Raw genomic sequence first — 16,736 nt, forward strand, 5'->3', positions numbered from 1 at the left:
TAAGGCCGTCACACTTCATTTTGCCAATGAGGAGGCTGAACCCTGTGGGGGTTCAGTGACTTGAAAGCTCCGTGCGGCCAGCAGGAGAGGAGCAGGGCGCCGATCCGGATTTGTGCGGCTCCAGACGCCGGGTGAGGCCACTGTTGCAGCCGCGTGTGCCGAGCCTCGGCCAGAGCGCGGGGACAAGCGCTGCACCATTGGGCCGAGGTGCCAGGAGGGTTAAGGGAGACACGTGAGTGAAGTCCCGGCGCGCCCACCAGCTGGTCTGGTCTCCCCCAGGGCAGCTCCGGCACTCCCAGCGGGACCCTCACGCAAGGCCCCCACCACGCGCCAGCAGCTTCCCGGGCGCCACAGAACGCTCGGCGCTCGGGCGGTCTCCAAGTCGCAGAGCTTCCCGGGGTAGGCGTGAACATCCGGGTCATAGATTCTTAAGGACCAATGAGTGGAGGAACCGTGAGCCAGGAGGCGGGGCGAAGGCGGGACATGATGGTCGCCCCCAGTCAGCCGCGTCCGGGGGCTTGTGGGTGTTGCACCAACCGGTAGCTCCGCCACTGGGGACTCGCTCTCTGCCTCACCCGCCGAGACTTCGTCGGGCCAGGGCAGCTCTGGGAGGCGGCGGCCAGAAGCGGAGCCATGGGGACAGTGCACGCCAGGGTAAGAGGCCCAGAGACCCGCGGGCTGCGTGACCTCTGGGTGGGCGCCGCGGGGGACGCCGTCGCGGCTGCGGCCAGTGTTGCCCTGGTGAGGGGACTGCAGGGCTCCGAGGCCGGTGCGGAACGGGGCCGGGGATCTCCGCCTGTAGCGCCCCAGCGCTGGGCCGCCGCGGGCCGGGTGGAGGAGGCCGCAGAGATGCCGCCAGCAGGTACCGCAGGCTTTCGAGCAGAAAACGGATACTCAGAGGAGGGGCGTGACTTGCCCAAGGTCACTTAGCGAGGCAGTGGCCCGGAAAGGACTCTTGGGCTTTGCGTGATGTCCTACAGCGGAGGAATAAGTTCTTTGTGTCCTTAGCGGTTTCGGGCGTCTTAGTTCCTTACCCGTCACCTTTTCCGAACTCTCCCGCCTAGCCGCTCCTGGGGTCTTGCTAGACTCTTAGAGCACGAAGTAGTGTCTTCCAACCCAGACCCAGCTAGGAGTCCTCGTGTCTCTTGGTTACCGTACAAAGACGGAACCTCGCTGAGCTTTAGTACCTCCTTTTAAAGCGGAGGCAGTGATAGTACTCACCGGGCTGTTAGGAGAATTGAAAGACAATACACGTAAAGCACTTGCTCGGGTGCTTAGCGCGGACCCGAAGCTGCCCAACTGCTCTTTATCGTAATCTTAACTGAGACCCACAGAGTGACTCTTTGTCCAAGGTCACACCGTTAGAGCCTCAGAATGTGCTAAAACTCAGACCTCCTGAGTCCCAGCCCTCAACACAACGTCTCTTCTACAACGTGATTGTTTGAGTTGCCCTGCTGAGAAGTTGTCAGGAGTTTCCCAAAAGAGTTTAGCACAGACTTCTACAGCCTGGTGTGCGGGAATGGACTTAACTTCCATTTCCGGATACTTCCTGCAAATGAAACACCGTTCCTCTTTCGACACACTCTTTGGACCGTGCTGTTGGGCGGAGCTTCCTCTCTCATCACTCACCCCCACTCCCATCTTCAGCTGGCAAAATAGTCCCATCTTTTAGAACTCAGTTCAAGTCACTTCCTATATGAACCTCCTTATCTCTCCTCATTTTGGATGTGTTGCCAACCTCCTTGACATTTCTGCTCTGGCGCCCTGTCTTAGCTCTGCATTTTTGACTTATCCTGTTAAAGTCTAAGTTTCTAGATGACGGTAGGAGCTGCATTTTACTTGCCTTGCATCCCTTGTAGCATCTTCGCAGAGTAAGCATTCATTCGTTTATTCAGCTAATATCTACCGATGGTCAACTCTGTGCCTGGCACTGTTGTAGGTGCTAGGAGTACAGGAAAAAAAAGTCTCTGCTTTTATTAAGCTCCTTTGACACTAAAACTGCTGCTCCTTTGATGAATGTATTGACAAGAAATAATTTCAGTTCTTTAATTTGGCCTTTACATTTCACTAGCCAGCGTTGTTTGAATTTTGCTCAGGACTCACAGTAAGAAAACATCCCATATTTGCTATCTGGTACCTTCATGCGTATGTGAAACAAAAGTTTTCTGAAACAGTATTTACCCTTGATACCTATTATTTTTTCTTGTATTTTCTATCTGATTCTAGTCTATATCACTCTAAGGATGCTGCTCATAACTCATTAGATTTATTTCGTGTCCTATCTCTCCAGCTACCACTGCCTTGCCTAGTGCCTGGCACGTGGCGTTCGATAAAATTTGTCAACTCACTAGTAGACCGATCTGCTTAAAGGTTAGAGGCTAGATCCAAATATTTACTTTAATTCATTTCACTAAATGCGTACCCGGACACTGGAATGTAAATTCTGTGAGCGTGAGGACCTTGTAAGCGCTTGTCACATGGTGGGTGGATATTTGGAGAATGAATGAATCTCTAGTAGTGAAACAGTTCATTTAGGACATCAGGCTTTGGTGCAGTGGTGAAACTGTAAAGACATCACCTTTTGAATTAAAGGCTAAATTTCAGATTTAAGAATACAGATGGGTCTAGCATGTCTTTGGTGAGGTGTGTTTCATGCTTTTGAGGTTTTAGGAACCGTAATGGAAATTTTTTAGCATAGAGTTTATGCCCAAAGTCTTTTTGTCAAGCATTCAGATTCAGAAGAATGAATATGTGCGTATATTCCTAACCATAGTATATGCTCTGCATAGACAATCTGCGCCTCTATAATATACTTTTTTGCACTACGTAAACTTAAATACAGAAAGCACATTCATGAAATGTTGCATTACAAAGTTACTATTGGGCTCCCCTGGTGGCGCAGTGGCTGAGAGTCCGCCTGCCGATGCAGGGGACACGGGTTCGTGCCCCGGTCTGGGAGGATCCCACGTGCCACGGAGCGGCTGGTCCCGTGAGCCATGGCCGCTGAGCCTGCGCGTCCGGAGCCTGTGCTCCGCAACGGGAGAGGCCACAGCAGTGAGAGGCCTGCGTACTGCAAAAAAAAAAAAAAAGTTACTGTTTTAATTTGTTCATATTTTTGAGAAATATAGTAATGATCTCGTTTTAAAAATATTTACACACTGGACTTCCCTGGTGGCGCAGTGGTTGAGAGTCCACCTGCCGATGCAGGGGACACGGGTTCGTGCCCCGGTATGGGAAGATCCCACATGCCGCGGAGCGGCTGGGCCTGTGAGCCATGGCCGCTAAGGCTGTGCGTCCGGTGCCTGTGCTCCGCAACGGGAGAGGCCACAACAGTGAGAGGTCCACGTACCACAAAAAAAAAAAAAAAAAAAATTTACACAACAAAAACGAAAGGATAATTATGTGCAATAAATTCTGTTTCTTTGCCCAGCATTATCTTCCCTTTTTACTTCTGTAACTAATCCACTTCTGCCACTGAGGGAAGGACTGGTTCTGTCTTATGCACGGCTGCATTCCCTGCTCTTTAGGGGACAGTAGGCACTCAGATGTTTATGAAATGTGAGAACAAAAGAAAAAATCATTCACTCACCCATTCCATAAATATTTGATTATTTCTGATATAGCAGGGCAGATAAAAATAAGAAAAAGCAGTACCTGTAAGGGTCATAAATTTCCTCCAAGAGGTGTCTTGTGAAGGAGGGACTGATTCTCCCTGAAGAAGCCAGGGATGGCTCACAGAGGAGATGGCACTGCAGGTGGTTCTTTCAGCTCTTTCGGGGGAGGCAGGTAGTTAACCTGGGCGGAGAGAACCAGGTGTGCACAGACACAAAGGTAAGGGTCGGGAGTGGTGGGGATTGAATCTGGAGTAGCAGGTGGGGGCCGCATGGTGGAGGTCCTCACGTGCCCTGCTAAGGAATCTAGTTGCATGTGCCCCTGAGGGCACCTTTGAGGATTCTCGGAGTCTTTTAGGGCAAGGATGGGAGAGAGGACATGGCGCTGTGAGGCCATTACCTTTCCGGAGGACCAGTGGCATGATGGAGGATGTGCTGACAAGAGGCCGTGAACATTCCAGGGAGAAGGTGAGAGGGGGCCCGAGTCCCCACTGCTCCTCATTCTGCAGATGTCAGACGCTCCTGTGCGCTTCAGAAGTGCTTATCTGTAGAGAACTGGTGGAGTGAGGAAGCAGCCGGATACTAGTTCCCATAGTTTTCCCCAGAGTTGCCTGTTTCTCCCATCACCTGGTGCCACACTAGACCTTCTGAATCCATTTCCACGAGTGTCTGGCAATCCCCGTATATATGTAATAAATACACACTGTTATGTGTTCATTATTATACGAACTATTATATTATCATGTCTCCATAATTATTATTATAGAATCCTTATTCAGAAGATGCTAGAATGCTTTTGAGACAATGTCAGTTCAGACTGAAGGAAGGGACTGCTTTCTGGCTGGCCCGTTTTATGAGCATATGCAGTTCCCCTTAGTTTGTGAGACTTCCTGAACCAAAACGAATTATGAGTCCAGAAACATATTTTTTTACTAATTTGGCTGGTTAATATAATTATCCTAGAATGTATCCAGTTTTGATTTTAAAAATTAGGATACTTTCTATGACGGGAAAGCAAAAAAAAAAATTTTTTTTTTTTTGGTCTTCAGATGGGCCTCAAGTGTACAGAACTAGGTGCGGTATAGTCCTCGGTTCATGGCACAACCATCGTAGGTTTGTGCCTGACCCTTTTGCTGATGAAGTTTCGTCTTTGCTTTATGAATTAACAATACTCTGGACAGCGAGGGGTCAGCGCCAGCCTAACACCTGTGCGTCGACAGCCACTTATGCTGCCCGTGTGCCCCCCACCCTGCTGCATTCAGCCCCAGAGGGCACCACGGTCCTGAGTTTTCTGGGGCACCGTCTAAAGACAAATCTAAAAGCTTTTTTTTTTTTTTTTGGCTGTGTTGGGTCTGCATTGCTGCGCGCGGGCTTTCTCTAGTTGAGGCGAGCGGGGGCTACTCTTTGTTGCGACGTGCGGGCTTCTCATTGCGGTGGCTTCTCTTGTTGCGGAGCACGGGCTCTAGAGCGCAGGCTTCAGTAGTTGTGGCACGCGGGCTTCAGTAGTTGTGGCATGTGGGCTCTAGAGCGCAGGCTCAGTAGTTGTGGTGCACGGGCTTAGTTGCTCCGCGGCATATGGGATCTTCCCGGACCAGGGCTCAAACTCGTGTCCCCTGCATTGGCAGGGAGATTCTTAACCACTGTGCCACCAGGGAAGTCCCAAGCTTTTTTTTTTTTTTTTTTTTTTTTGCGGTAAGCGGGCCTCTCGCTGCTGCGGCCCCTCCCGCTGCAGAGCACAGGCTCCGGACGCACAGGCCCAGCGGCCATGGCTCACGGGCCCAGCCACTCCGCGACATGTGGGATCCTCCCGGACCGGGGCACGAACCTGCGTCCCCTGCATCGGCAGGCAGACTCTCAATCACTGCGCCACCAGGGAGGCCCCCAAGCTTTTGTTTTTTAATATAAGTTCATTTATCTGTGGTTCCTCCCTCCCTTTCAGAGTTTGGAGCCTCTTCCAGCCAGTGGACCTGATTTTGGAGCATTAGGAGAAGAAGCTGAATTTGTTGAAGTTGAACCTGAAGCTAAACAGGAGATTCTTGAGAACAAGGATGTGAGTATCCTGTTGAGGGCTGGATAGAGTTGTTACTAGAAACACTCGCTTCCACGAGCCGCTGGGGAAACATAAAGGGATTAACCTGTGTCAACACCTTTATCAAAGGAGAGTTTGCAGCCAACTACATTTCAGAAAGACTGGACACTTGGAGAAATAGTTTCTGGTTTTAAAGGAATCGTTTTTCCTTGGTGATTATTTACGTGGCAAGTGTAAACAAACACATTTTTGAATTTATGTTACAAAAAAAAAAAACCCAAAAGTATTTCAAAGAGAAACTCAAATTATGCTTAAGTTTATTCTTTGTTCCCTGCTCCCAGAAAACAGACCTTGGGTCTTGAATAAAAGTTTTTCTAAACTTGGTTGCCTTTGAAATTAAATACAGTGGGAGAAATGTAAGCACATTTTTCATTAATTCTTTTTTTTTTAGATGCTGGGGGTAGGAGTTTATTAATTAATTAATTTATTTTTGCTGTGTTGGGTTTTCGTTTCTGTGCGAGGGCTTTCTCTAGTTGTGGCAAGCGGGGGCTAACTCTTCATCGTGGTGCGCGGGCCTCTCACTATCGCGGCCTCTCTTGTTGCGGAGCACAGGCTCCAGACGTGCAGGCTCAGTAGTTGTGGCTCACAGGCCTAGTTGCTCCGCGGCACGTGGGATCCTCCCAGACCAGGGCTCGAACCCACGTCCCCTGCATTAGCAGGCAGATTCTCAAGCACTGCACCACTCGGGAAGCCCCCATTAATTCTTTGCTTAAGATCTTAGTATAGTATTCTGATCACCTGTAAGTCATACATTTCCCTACCACTGCCCATTATCCCTTCTTGATTTGTCTCTGTTGCTCACTACCATCTACTGTACTGTGTATGTTGCCTATTTCTCTCCCCTTTAGAATATAACCTCCATAGAGGCAGGAATTTTTATGTTTTGCTCACTGCTATATTCTCAGTGTTCAGAATGGTACTCGGTTCATAGGTAATCAGTGCATTTTTATTCAATGAAGTGAGCATTTATAGACAGGTGAGAGGCTCTGAGCCAGCATTTATCAGGCTATATTGAAATCCACACAAGATCTCTGGTAAAATACATGCCGTTACTACACCAGGTCACGGTCAGCGTCATCCAGAGGCCAGTGCTCGGGGAACATTTGGGGAAGGATGTGTAGGGGACCTCTGCACCCTGCCTGGGTTTAAGACTGACCTGGACCTTGGTCACCTGGCTGCAGAGACCTTGTTGATCTCATTCACAGGAAGTAAAGACCTAGTCAGTTCAAGTGACCAGTTTTTTGAAAAGGTGAGGAATTAAGAAGCGTGGATCATTAAATTAAAAAAAAAAAAAGTCTTTGAAACTAATTTCAGACATTTGTCTTTAGCCTCGATGCCTGACCTCTTGCCCTGTCTGGTACTCAGTAATCTGCGTCCCCTTGTCACGTCTAGGTGGTCGTCCAGCACGTTCATTTTGATGGGCTTGGAAGGACTAAAGATGACATCATCATGTGTGAAATTGGAGATGTTTTTAAGGCTAAAAACCTTATCGAGGCAAGTATTCCCTCTGCTTGGCCTTCTTGTCCATTCCCTTCTGAAGATCCCATGAAGCTCTGTGCGCTCACACACTGAGTACCCCGCCCCAGCCTCCACGGATGACCTTGTCGCCTACGCTGAAGGGGGCTGAGCCCCCTCAGTTCCCAGAAGCCTCCCACATACTGACGTGCGTTTGCCTTCACCCTTATCCCGGAGAAGAGGTGTCTGTCCTCCCGTCCACGACTGGCCCCTCTCTGTGTTCCTCACAGCCGTCCCAGCGCTGCCGTAGAGCTGGTGGCAGTAGGTGTTGACCCTTCCCGCACCCCGTTAGCACTCAGTGTGCTTCCCCTTGAGGGCCCTCAGCGACCGGGGGCGTGGGCTCTTGGTAGTTACCCACCCTCGCCGTCTCCTCGGGCCTTTACTCTGTTTATCCATTGGGGTCTTTCCTGGGTTGCACTGTCGTCTTCTCCTCCATGGCTTCCTTCTGTCCTTCTGCCCTCGGCACCACATCTCCCAGCCTGGGCAGAGTCGCCAGCAGCCTCCTGAGGCCACGCCCAGCTGCCTTCTCCCAGTCCCCGTTTCACTTGACCTTTCAGCAGTGTTCGGCCATTCCCACTTTAAAAAACTGTATATATTTTTTTAAGCTTAAAGTAACTTTTTACTAAGTAATCTTTTTACTCAAGTAACGGCTCACTTGTCTGGTCTTAGTGGGGCGCTCTTCTCAGGGATCAGTACTTCACACCACATGCTAAGCCGCCGGCCTAAATGCTACAGCCACCATTTACATTCCCGGATCTTAGAGGAATACAGTCTCTATTTTTATTATTATTATTTTTTCTCTTACAGGTAATGAGGAAATCTCACGAAGCCCGTGAGAAATTGCTTCGTCTGGGAATATTTAGACAGGTGGATGTCTTGATCGATACATGTCAAGGTGCATATCATGGTGCGGTTTCTGTTTGATTCCCTCCGTCCTCCAGGATCACAGACACCTCGTGTCCAGGCAGAGAGCGCCTGTGGCCTCAAGGGAGTAACTGGATCTTTACGTCAGGCCGAGGGAGGATGGGTGACTTTGAAGATGCTGTTGTCTGAGCCCCTGGATGGTACCAGGGCTCCGAGAAGGATCTCCTTCCGAGAAGGAGAGAGCCAGGCTTTTCTGAATAGCCCACCCCAGCAGGTGTCCGGATGGGCTCTTAGCAGACTCCACCTAAATGTGTGTTAAAGAGGAGGGCAGTAGGAATCAGATTTCACTTTTGGTTTTTGTTCATTTGCTCGTTTGTTGTGTGATATTGGGCAATTCTGTCCACTTGGTCAGTGTTTATTCTTTCGTTAATGAGTCCCTGCCATGGGGGGAGACAGTAGCAGGCAAGGCATAGTCTCCTTCTGAAGGAGCTTCTGGTCAAGTGGGAGAGCGTCGGGGACAGACAGAGAAGTGAGGACAGTTCAGCTGATAAGTCGTGCTGTAAGCAGGGGATGCTGGAGGAGGAAACTTTGCCTCTCCTGGTGGGGCGGAGGGAAAGACGGATCCGAGATTTCCCGGAAGGGGTAATACATGAGCTCAGACCTAAAAGATGTGTGTGAGTTCGTTTGGGGAGCAGGGCTGATGAGGAGTGTTCCAGGGAGAGAGAGAGTGTTTAATAGGCCCAGTGGCCAGAGAGAGAAAGGGTCATTGGGTGGACCACAGGGCTCCGTAGAGCCAGAGTGCAGATGTGGGGAAGGAGAGTGATGAAAGATAAGGCAGGAAAGTGATCAGGAGACTGCATCGTGAAGGACTTACTACGTGGCTGCAGACTTCATTCTGAGTTGAGTAGACATCTGCTGAAAAATACATATGTGGAATGAATCAAGGAACAAGTGAACTCTTCAGGATTGAGTGGAAGATAGTTTTGAGAAGATAAAAATGAAACAGTAGGGCTTCCCTGGTAGCGCAGTGGCTGAGAGTCCGAAGCAGGGGACGCGGGTTCGTGCCCCGGTCCGGGAAGACCCCACATGCCGCGGAGCAGCTGGGCCCGTGAGCCATGGCCGCTGAGCCTGCGCGTCTGGAGCCTGTGCTCTGCAATGGGAGAGGCCACCACGGTGAGAGGCCCGCGTACCGCAAAAAGAAAAAAAAAAAAAGGAAACAGTATATGAAAGTGCTTGCAAAAATGTAAAATACTATATGAATGAAAGGGATTTCCATTATCTGGAATATGGATTCATCTGTGACTAACAGAGACACCAAATACCAGTGGCTTAGGCAAAAGAGATCTCTTTCCATGACAGGTGGGAGACCACCATCTGGGGCTGGTGTCGTCATAGCTCTGCTCCCTGAGGTCACGACCTGGGGCTGATGTCGTCATAGCTCTGCTCCCTGAGGTCACGACCTGGGGCTGGTGTGGTTTTCTCCTGGTGCTTGTCACTGCACCGTCTCTAGGGTCCCCTGGTCCCTGCGATGGCTGAGCACCGTTCCAGCCTCAGGAAGGAGGAAGGAGGGGTGAAAGGGCACACCACTCTCCACGAGCGCCTGTCCCACGTGTTGTACACGGTTCTCCCCTCTCATCCCACGGCCACATGGAGCTATAGGGCAGGCTGGGAAGTCAAGTCTGTGTGGCCACAGACCCAGCCAAGACGTGAGGATTCAATTACGATGAGAACCGTGGTTCTCAAAGTGCACCCCCAACCAGCAGCTCTGCTCTCCTGGGGACCTGGCAGAAAGGCACATCCCACTGAAGCCGTCCGGCACGGCGGGCCCTGCAGGTGACTGATGCGTGCTGAAGCATGAGACCCGCTGGACTGGTACGCAGCGAGAAGGGGTGCTGGGACACCACCGGCTGTCTCTGCCCCTTGGAGTCGCGGTAGTAATAACAGAAGTATCTGTGCTGGGCTCCGTGGGGAGGGTTTCTGTACACGACCCAGTTGGGGCCTTACAAAAACCTGGTGAAGTGTCATGGTTATTCTTCTAGAAAAAAACATTTTTCAGCTAAGGAAACAGGCTCAGAGAGGTTTAAGCGACTTGCCCCGGTCGAACAAGTGCGTGACCGAGTGGCCCTTGCCGCTGCTCCGGAGGGCTTGCTTCGTGGCAAGCCTCGTGGGTGGCATTTAGTTTCAGCGCTCTCCTGTCTGTCGTAAATGTGACGTGTATGTGGTCAGCGGGTCCACGTCTGTCAGTGGTTCTCCGCCCTGGCTGCCTTTAGAATTACCCGGGAGCTTTTAAAAAAGAATGGACGCCATCCATTTGTCGACCACCTAGAATGTACAACGCCGAGAATGAAGCTTAGTGCAAGTCACACTTTAGTTCATAGTAACGTCTCACTGTTAGTTCGTCAGTTGTAGCAGACGCACCACACTAGTGCAGACTGAATGAGGGGGAAATGTGTGTGAGGGGGTGAGAACTTTATACTCAGTTTCTCTATAAACCCAAACCCGCTCTGAACAGTAAAGTCTGCTAATCAAAAAGAAGAGTGGTGTCAGGGCCCCACCCTAGACCAGCTGAATCTGAGTGTTTGCAAGCCAGTGCCTGGGTGTCTGTGAGTCTGACAACTCCCAGATGCGGCTGGTGTCCAGCCAGGGCCGCAGGGTCAGCCCCGACCTTTCTGAGGGGCGCCCAGGCTCCTGCGGCGCTCAGCCCTGCTCCCCTGCCCCCGGGGCCCACAGTGGCTAAGGGGTAGCTGCACTGAGCTCAGGCACCACACGCCCCGCTTGAGGAAGGACAGGAAGATCCACCTCCTCCATCTGTGTCGACGTGTTGCTTCTCCGCCAGGGTTCCTAGGGCCCCTCTTGTCACAAGAATTCCACGTTGTAATGTCAGCTGAATTGAGGCCCCAGGTATTCTCAAGGGCCTCACTAGTAGGGGAACAAGTACGTTTGGCAAATAATGTAAATAACGTGTGTTGAAGTAATGCTGCTGCTGCTGATTCCTTGCAGCAAAGTCCGTTTTTGATATCTTCCGTTTGGCGTCGAGGTGTAATGGGATTCTGTGTGTGCATGTTCTTGGGCTTTAAACCCAAGCGTTTTGTCATTTGCAGCAGTGGGACCAGACATAAAACTGCATGCTGGAGCTGTCTGAATTGTTTCATCTTTTTCACTTATTAGGTGACAATGCTCTTCCCAACGGGTTAGACGTTACCTTTGAAGTAACTGAATTAAGGAGATTAACGGGCAGTTACAACACCATGGTTGGGAACAACGAAGGCAGCATGGTGAGATACAGGTCTTTCCCTTCCTAACAGTGGAACTTTCAATCGTGAGCTTTGAAAACACGACTGATGGTAGTTTGGGAACTCTTTCACGCCCCTCAACCTTTATTTGTAAACTATCCCGTGGTCCTCATTCATCTTAGAGTTGATTATAACATGCTTTGTTATAAGTGTGGATTGTTTGGGAGTGATGTGGGCATATCACATGTTCATATTACTAGTTTCCTGTTGAAATTCCCCTAAACTCCAAACCCGTGGAGTTGACTTCTCTGAGCTTCAGTCAGAAGGTTTAGCCTTCTTGAATTCACCAGGTGTGTGCGCTCAGCGGAGGCACGCTTGAAGGATGAGGAGCGATCACAAATGAAAGGCAGACCCGCATCTACAGTTCTGTTCTGTTTGAGTGAGTCCCTTAGCTCACGCAGTCTTTCTAAACAGTTATCATTCCTTCCATTTAAACCCCTGCTATTTTTTTTTCCTCCTAGGTACTTGGCCTCAAACTCCCTAATCTTCTAGGCCGTGCAGAAAAGGTGACTTTTCAGTTTTCCTATGGAACAAAAGAAACTTCGTATGGCCTGTCCTTCTTCAAACCACAGCCTGGACACTTCGAAAGAAAGTAGGAAGCCAAACAGATCATTGAGTTCAGTGGCCTGGTTTAAAAGTTAAAATAGGTGGCTTGTTTGTGAAAAGAAACTCTGCAGAATCAGCTGACCCTTCTGCAGTGTTACAACAAGCCCGTAGATTTCCCCATGAAGATGAACCCCTGAAGTATATTTTTAAATCTGTTGATTTAAATGTGTACAAGTTACAATCACTGTTTCAGCTTTTAAAGCTCTGTCCCATTGTCTCCTAGTTTCTCTGTAAACGTATATAAAGTTACGGGACAGTTCCCTTGGAGCTCACTGCGCGAGACAGACAGAGGAGTGTCAGCCGAGTACAGTGTAAGTAGCTTTTCAGTCCTTCCCTTCGGACACTGGGACCAAAGAGTCTGTTGATTGATTGATTCCCAAAGACAGCAAGTGGGGGCAGGGCGGGGCGCGCACAGCCACTGTGTGGTCTGATGCTCGGAGCCTCAGGCACTGCTGCTGGGGTCGCCCTCTGTTCTCTGCCTTGCCGGCAGGGCACCTCTTCACTAGCCAAGTGCACGTGCCGGGGCCAGAGAGTGGCTAATCTCCATGGTGGCAGCTCCTTTGACCTGGTCACATTTCTTCCCTGCTCCTGACTTCCTGGGACACCATCTGTTTGTCCTTCCTGTACCTGCTAAGATCGAAACCTGACAGCCAGTGAAAGTTACTTCAGGTTTCTGGAAGCTTTCATCATTGGTTTACAGTTAGTTGACGTCTAGCAGGATGCAGCACATGGAGTTACTATCGTTTGACCATTTTTTGGCTTTACAATGAACGCTGCTCTTTCTTTTCTTCCTTTCTAGCTCATCCTTATTCCTCCCGTCCTGTTCTAGGCTTTAGTTAACGAGGAAAGACCTTGAGACACAATCTCGTATAAAAATAGTTCCCCAAGTCTTCAGACCAGCAGCCTCGGGCTTACCTGCAAATTCATGGTCCCGAGGGACCTGCTGAGTGAGCATCACCAGGAATGGGGCCCAGGAAACTGTCTCAGCACGCCCCTCGTCGCCCCTGCCCCGTGACTGTGGTCTGACAGTCCCCAGTCCCTGCCCAGGCTTGCCTCCTGCTGTGCGCTCAGCCCCCTGTGGGCACTCGAGACGCATCAGCCACTCATGCTTCTTACCCTTGCAGCCCAAAGTCATGAAAACTGAGTGCTCCGAGGTAGCCAGGAGGGCGCAGCTCAGGATGGAGACGCATGTCCATTCTCACCTCGGTGTGGCCGCCCTACTCCATGTGCAGGGGGTTGCCCTCAGACCCTCCTGCCCAGTGCTGGGGACGCGGCAGCCGACACCCTGGCAGACACTCTTCTCTCCAGCCCTGCCCTCCCGCGGGACGCGGAGGCTACTGACAGGGTGGGAGGTTTCTCCCCACCTTTCTCTCCCGAGTCCCCTTTTATCTCTTTCTTTTAAGCCTTTTTGAAAAAGCAGATCCTCAGGAGAGTAGAAGCACCTTGTTTGTCCACGTGGGATAGAGATGCAGGACGTCAGAGTGTTGGAATAGGCCGCGAGGGAGGGCAGGCAAAGGGACGCAAGGGCTGGAGCTCCTGCAGCTGCAGCCCTGCCGTTGAGAGCAGAGGCTGCGGAGGAGAAAACCGCATCCTCCTCATGTGTGTCCTCGGGGTCTGCACCAAGTAGGTGCTTGCTATGCAAGCCCAGTGGCATCATCTGGGCCCTGCCTCGTCCTCCTGCTGGGAATCCAGAGACACAGATGTGTCTCCTCTGAGCAGTAGTGTTTCTCCCGTTAAGAGCCGCCTTATAAGGGAGGGAGGAAGGCTTTACGTCAGCTCTCCCCCTCCCACAGGCATTGGGAAAGTAGCTGCATCTTGGGACCCTCATTGCAGAAAAGGCGGCTGGGCAGGCCTGCCCTCCCACCGTCTGCCTCCCCAGGGCCTGGCCCGGTGCCTCGTGGCGGCTTCACAAGGAATCGTGCTGAGGTAGTGGCCCCACGTTGTCACCCTGGAAGCCACGTGGACTCTCTGGGCCTGAGTGCCACGAGAATGCCCAGCGTGGGACTCCCTCTGGGGACTGACGTGGCCTGGCTCCCTTGTAAGGGTTGCATCACTGGTGTCCTTCCCAAGGCCACCAAACTACGTCATTCGCTGATCACAACCAACCTGGACATTTCTCTAAGACGGAAGTATAGGACAGGCTGGCTTGGCTTCGAGGGAAGAGGGTCAGGCCAAGAGGCACGTCCCACTTGCCTGGACCCCAGCGTTCACTTGGCTCAGGCCTCTCTGGCCGCAGGGAGGAAGCTCTTCACTCATGTGTAACTTGTCTCCTGGCTCTTCTCCAGGGGCTGATGTGGGTCATCTGGGTCACCTCTCCTGGCTGCAGACAGCCGGCGGGGTGTGTGTCCGATGGTCTTAGACTGGAAAAGGAAGCAGTCAGTTACAAAGCTGCATGCAGCTTTCAGACGAGCCACCCCGTCTCCGCACCCAAAGCACAGCCCTGCCCCTCGTGCAGTTTTTCCCTTTGATCGTGGCCATGGCTTTCTCCCCTCCTCCCTCCTGCCTGCCTGCTCTGTTCCCTCCTTCCCCAGCTTCCCTTCGTCTCTTCCTGTCTCCCATCCATCATTAAAAACATTGTGTCTTAGCTTTTAGTCCGTCCATTTAGTGCCGCCTCATCCCAGGACCTGACTTGGGGCGGCCCCCTGTCCGCGCAGCACGGAAGGCTGACGGTTTCCCGTGTTTGCCTGCAGTTTCCCATTTGGAAGACCAGCCACACTGTGAAGTGGGAGGGCGTGTGGCGAGAGCTGGGCTGCCTTGCCAGGACAGTGTCTTTTGCCGTCCGAAAAGAGAGCGGGCACTCGCTGAAGTCATCTCTCTCGGTAAGGGCAGATGTGTAGATACTTTGACGCAGCCGTGCCTTAAGTTGGGAGAATCGCCTTCGCCTGCATCGGGAGGGATTGAGAAGCGTCACAGTTTGGGAGGCTAAAATGGTGCCTTCTGGTCACTTGAATTTCTGGACACAACCGCATGTCATTTTTTCTAAGTAGCATCAGAGGTAACGGGCAGTGGCGTGCGTAAGAGCTGACTGTGGCATCTTAGTCGGGAGCTGGCTGAGTTGACTGGTCAGGGTGTCGAGCTCCCTGAGAGAACAGAGCCGGCGATGGGTGGGAATGGCCCACCCAGTGGATGTGACTTGTTTCCCCGACTCTCCCAGGTCCCTCACATGTAACATGGGGTTTCCGTAAAGATTAAGTGTCAGAAGAGTTATGGAATGCTTAGCACAGTGCCTGGCATACGATTAGTGCCCAGTGAGTGTGTGGTGTTGTGTCAGAGGCCTGTTTGAAGTGCAGACGCCCCCGATCCGCATTTCTTGCAGCACGCGATGGTCATCGACTCTCGGAACCCTTCCATCTTACCGAGAAGAGGTGCTTTGCTGAAGGTTAACCAGGTAGTATTCCTTCCCCCGTGACTTCTGCAGGCTCCGTGACCCTGGAGGGATAGGGCATCATGCAAGGGTAGTCACGTTTTTAATACATTTTCCTCTCATTGTGAAAGCCCTTCTAGAATGGCTTGCAAGGGTGTCTGTCCCCGTCGGGGTTCCTAGCCCTGGATTTGCTCCCTGTAGCTCAGGCTTTGCCTTCACAGAGCACAGAGTCAGGATAAGGTTCCGGTCTCTTTGGTGGTGTCACTTACTAGGCCAGGAGGAAAGTTGTGATTTGATGGGAGTGACTTCCCTGGTGACCCTTGAAGAACACCCAAGGCAGGGGTTGTAACTCACATGCCGGGAGGGCCTGACAGGTGACCTCGGGGAGAAGCGGGGCTCCGACGCTCTGTTTGCCTGATCTCAGTGTCAGAGGAGCAGCTAGAAATCCGATTTTCATAGGAAATGTGCCAAATTGTAAAAGGTAGGCTGATTTTTTTTCCCCCCAAACACTGATTAGGCCAAACAAGCCGTATCGTCCTTAGCAAGCTCTGTAATGAAGCGTTGATGTCGCCAGTGTTTTGCTCTCACACGTAAGGAATGCCGTTCTCTGCGGTTACTCAGTGTGTTTAGTGATTATGTACCTCTGTCAGGCCCCTGGTACCGTCCAGAACAACTAGGACGTAGCTTCTAGGAGACAGAAGTGGCGTGTTGCCTTTCTAAGCATACAGAACAGCAGACTTAACCGCAGTGACGCTGTTTAGAACCCTCTGTAACAGGTCTGTTGGCTCCCTTTGACCTGAGGACCCTCGCCCACAGGAGCTGGCAGGCTACACCGGAGGGGATGTGAGCTTCATAAAAGAAGATTTTGAGCTTCAGTTGAATAAGCAACTCATACTTGATTCAGTGAGTATCTCGTCAGAACATTGTCACCTGTGTTTTTATCTCTTGTTTTTGGAATCTTATTAGAAGATCTCAGTTCCCAAATATCTAAAACAGTAAAGAGGTCAGAACACTGATGCTTGAAAGTCAAGCGCTTAATCTTTTCAGTTTAGCCAGACTTGAAGCTACCTTGGGGAGAAGCGATGAGCAGTCCCTTTAAAACTCATCTGTCCGTCATTGTACGTAAAAGAGCCCCTTCCCCACTTACCCGCTCAGGGCTGTCAAGCACGTGTGTCTGGAGGACAGGGCTGCCGCTTTCTTCGTCTCCTGCTGTTACTTCCAGAGAAATTCTGTGTCTTCACCTGGTTTTGCTAGGTTGTCAAGGCTCTGGGTGCCTCCAGGAGTTTCTGTGTTAGCCAGTTTGGTTTAGTTCCTCCTGATTCCCTCAGGACCTTAGGAGTAAGTGACTGGATTCAGACCGAGGCAGTGGGGCCCCAGGCTGGGAGACACCATGC

At 51.2% G+C, this 16,736-nt stretch overlaps 1 protein-coding gene across 1 annotated transcript in view; it reads left to right on the top strand.

Moving 5' to 3' along the window:
• Positions 1 to 474: 474 nt before the first annotated feature.
• Positions 475 to 16,736, top strand: part of SAMM50 (SAMM50 sorting and assembly machinery component) — a 32,845-nt gene continuing 16,583 nt past the window's right edge. The window contains exons 1-10 of the mRNA XM_082665811.1: positions 475 to 654; positions 5,551 to 5,661; positions 7,093 to 7,194; positions 8,023 to 8,110; positions 11,248 to 11,354; positions 11,834 to 11,964; positions 12,202 to 12,289; positions 14,669 to 14,797; positions 15,295 to 15,366; positions 16,159 to 16,245. Of these exons, the coding sequence (XP_082521937.1) occupies positions 634 to 654; positions 5,551 to 5,661; positions 7,093 to 7,194; positions 8,023 to 8,110; positions 11,248 to 11,354; positions 11,834 to 11,964; positions 12,202 to 12,289; positions 14,669 to 14,797; positions 15,295 to 15,366; positions 16,159 to 16,245 (936 nt within the window). The 5' untranslated portion in view covers positions 475 to 633. The remainder of the gene's footprint in view (positions 655 to 5,550; positions 5,662 to 7,092; positions 7,195 to 8,022; positions 8,111 to 11,247; positions 11,355 to 11,833; positions 11,965 to 12,201; positions 12,290 to 14,668; positions 14,798 to 15,294; positions 15,367 to 16,158; positions 16,246 to 16,736) is intronic.

Source organism: Grampus griseus (genome assembly GCF_964374135.1).
Source record: "Grampus griseus genome assembly, chromosome: 11".
Lineage (NCBI taxonomy): Eukaryota > Metazoa > Chordata > Mammalia > Artiodactyla > Delphinidae > Grampus > Grampus griseus.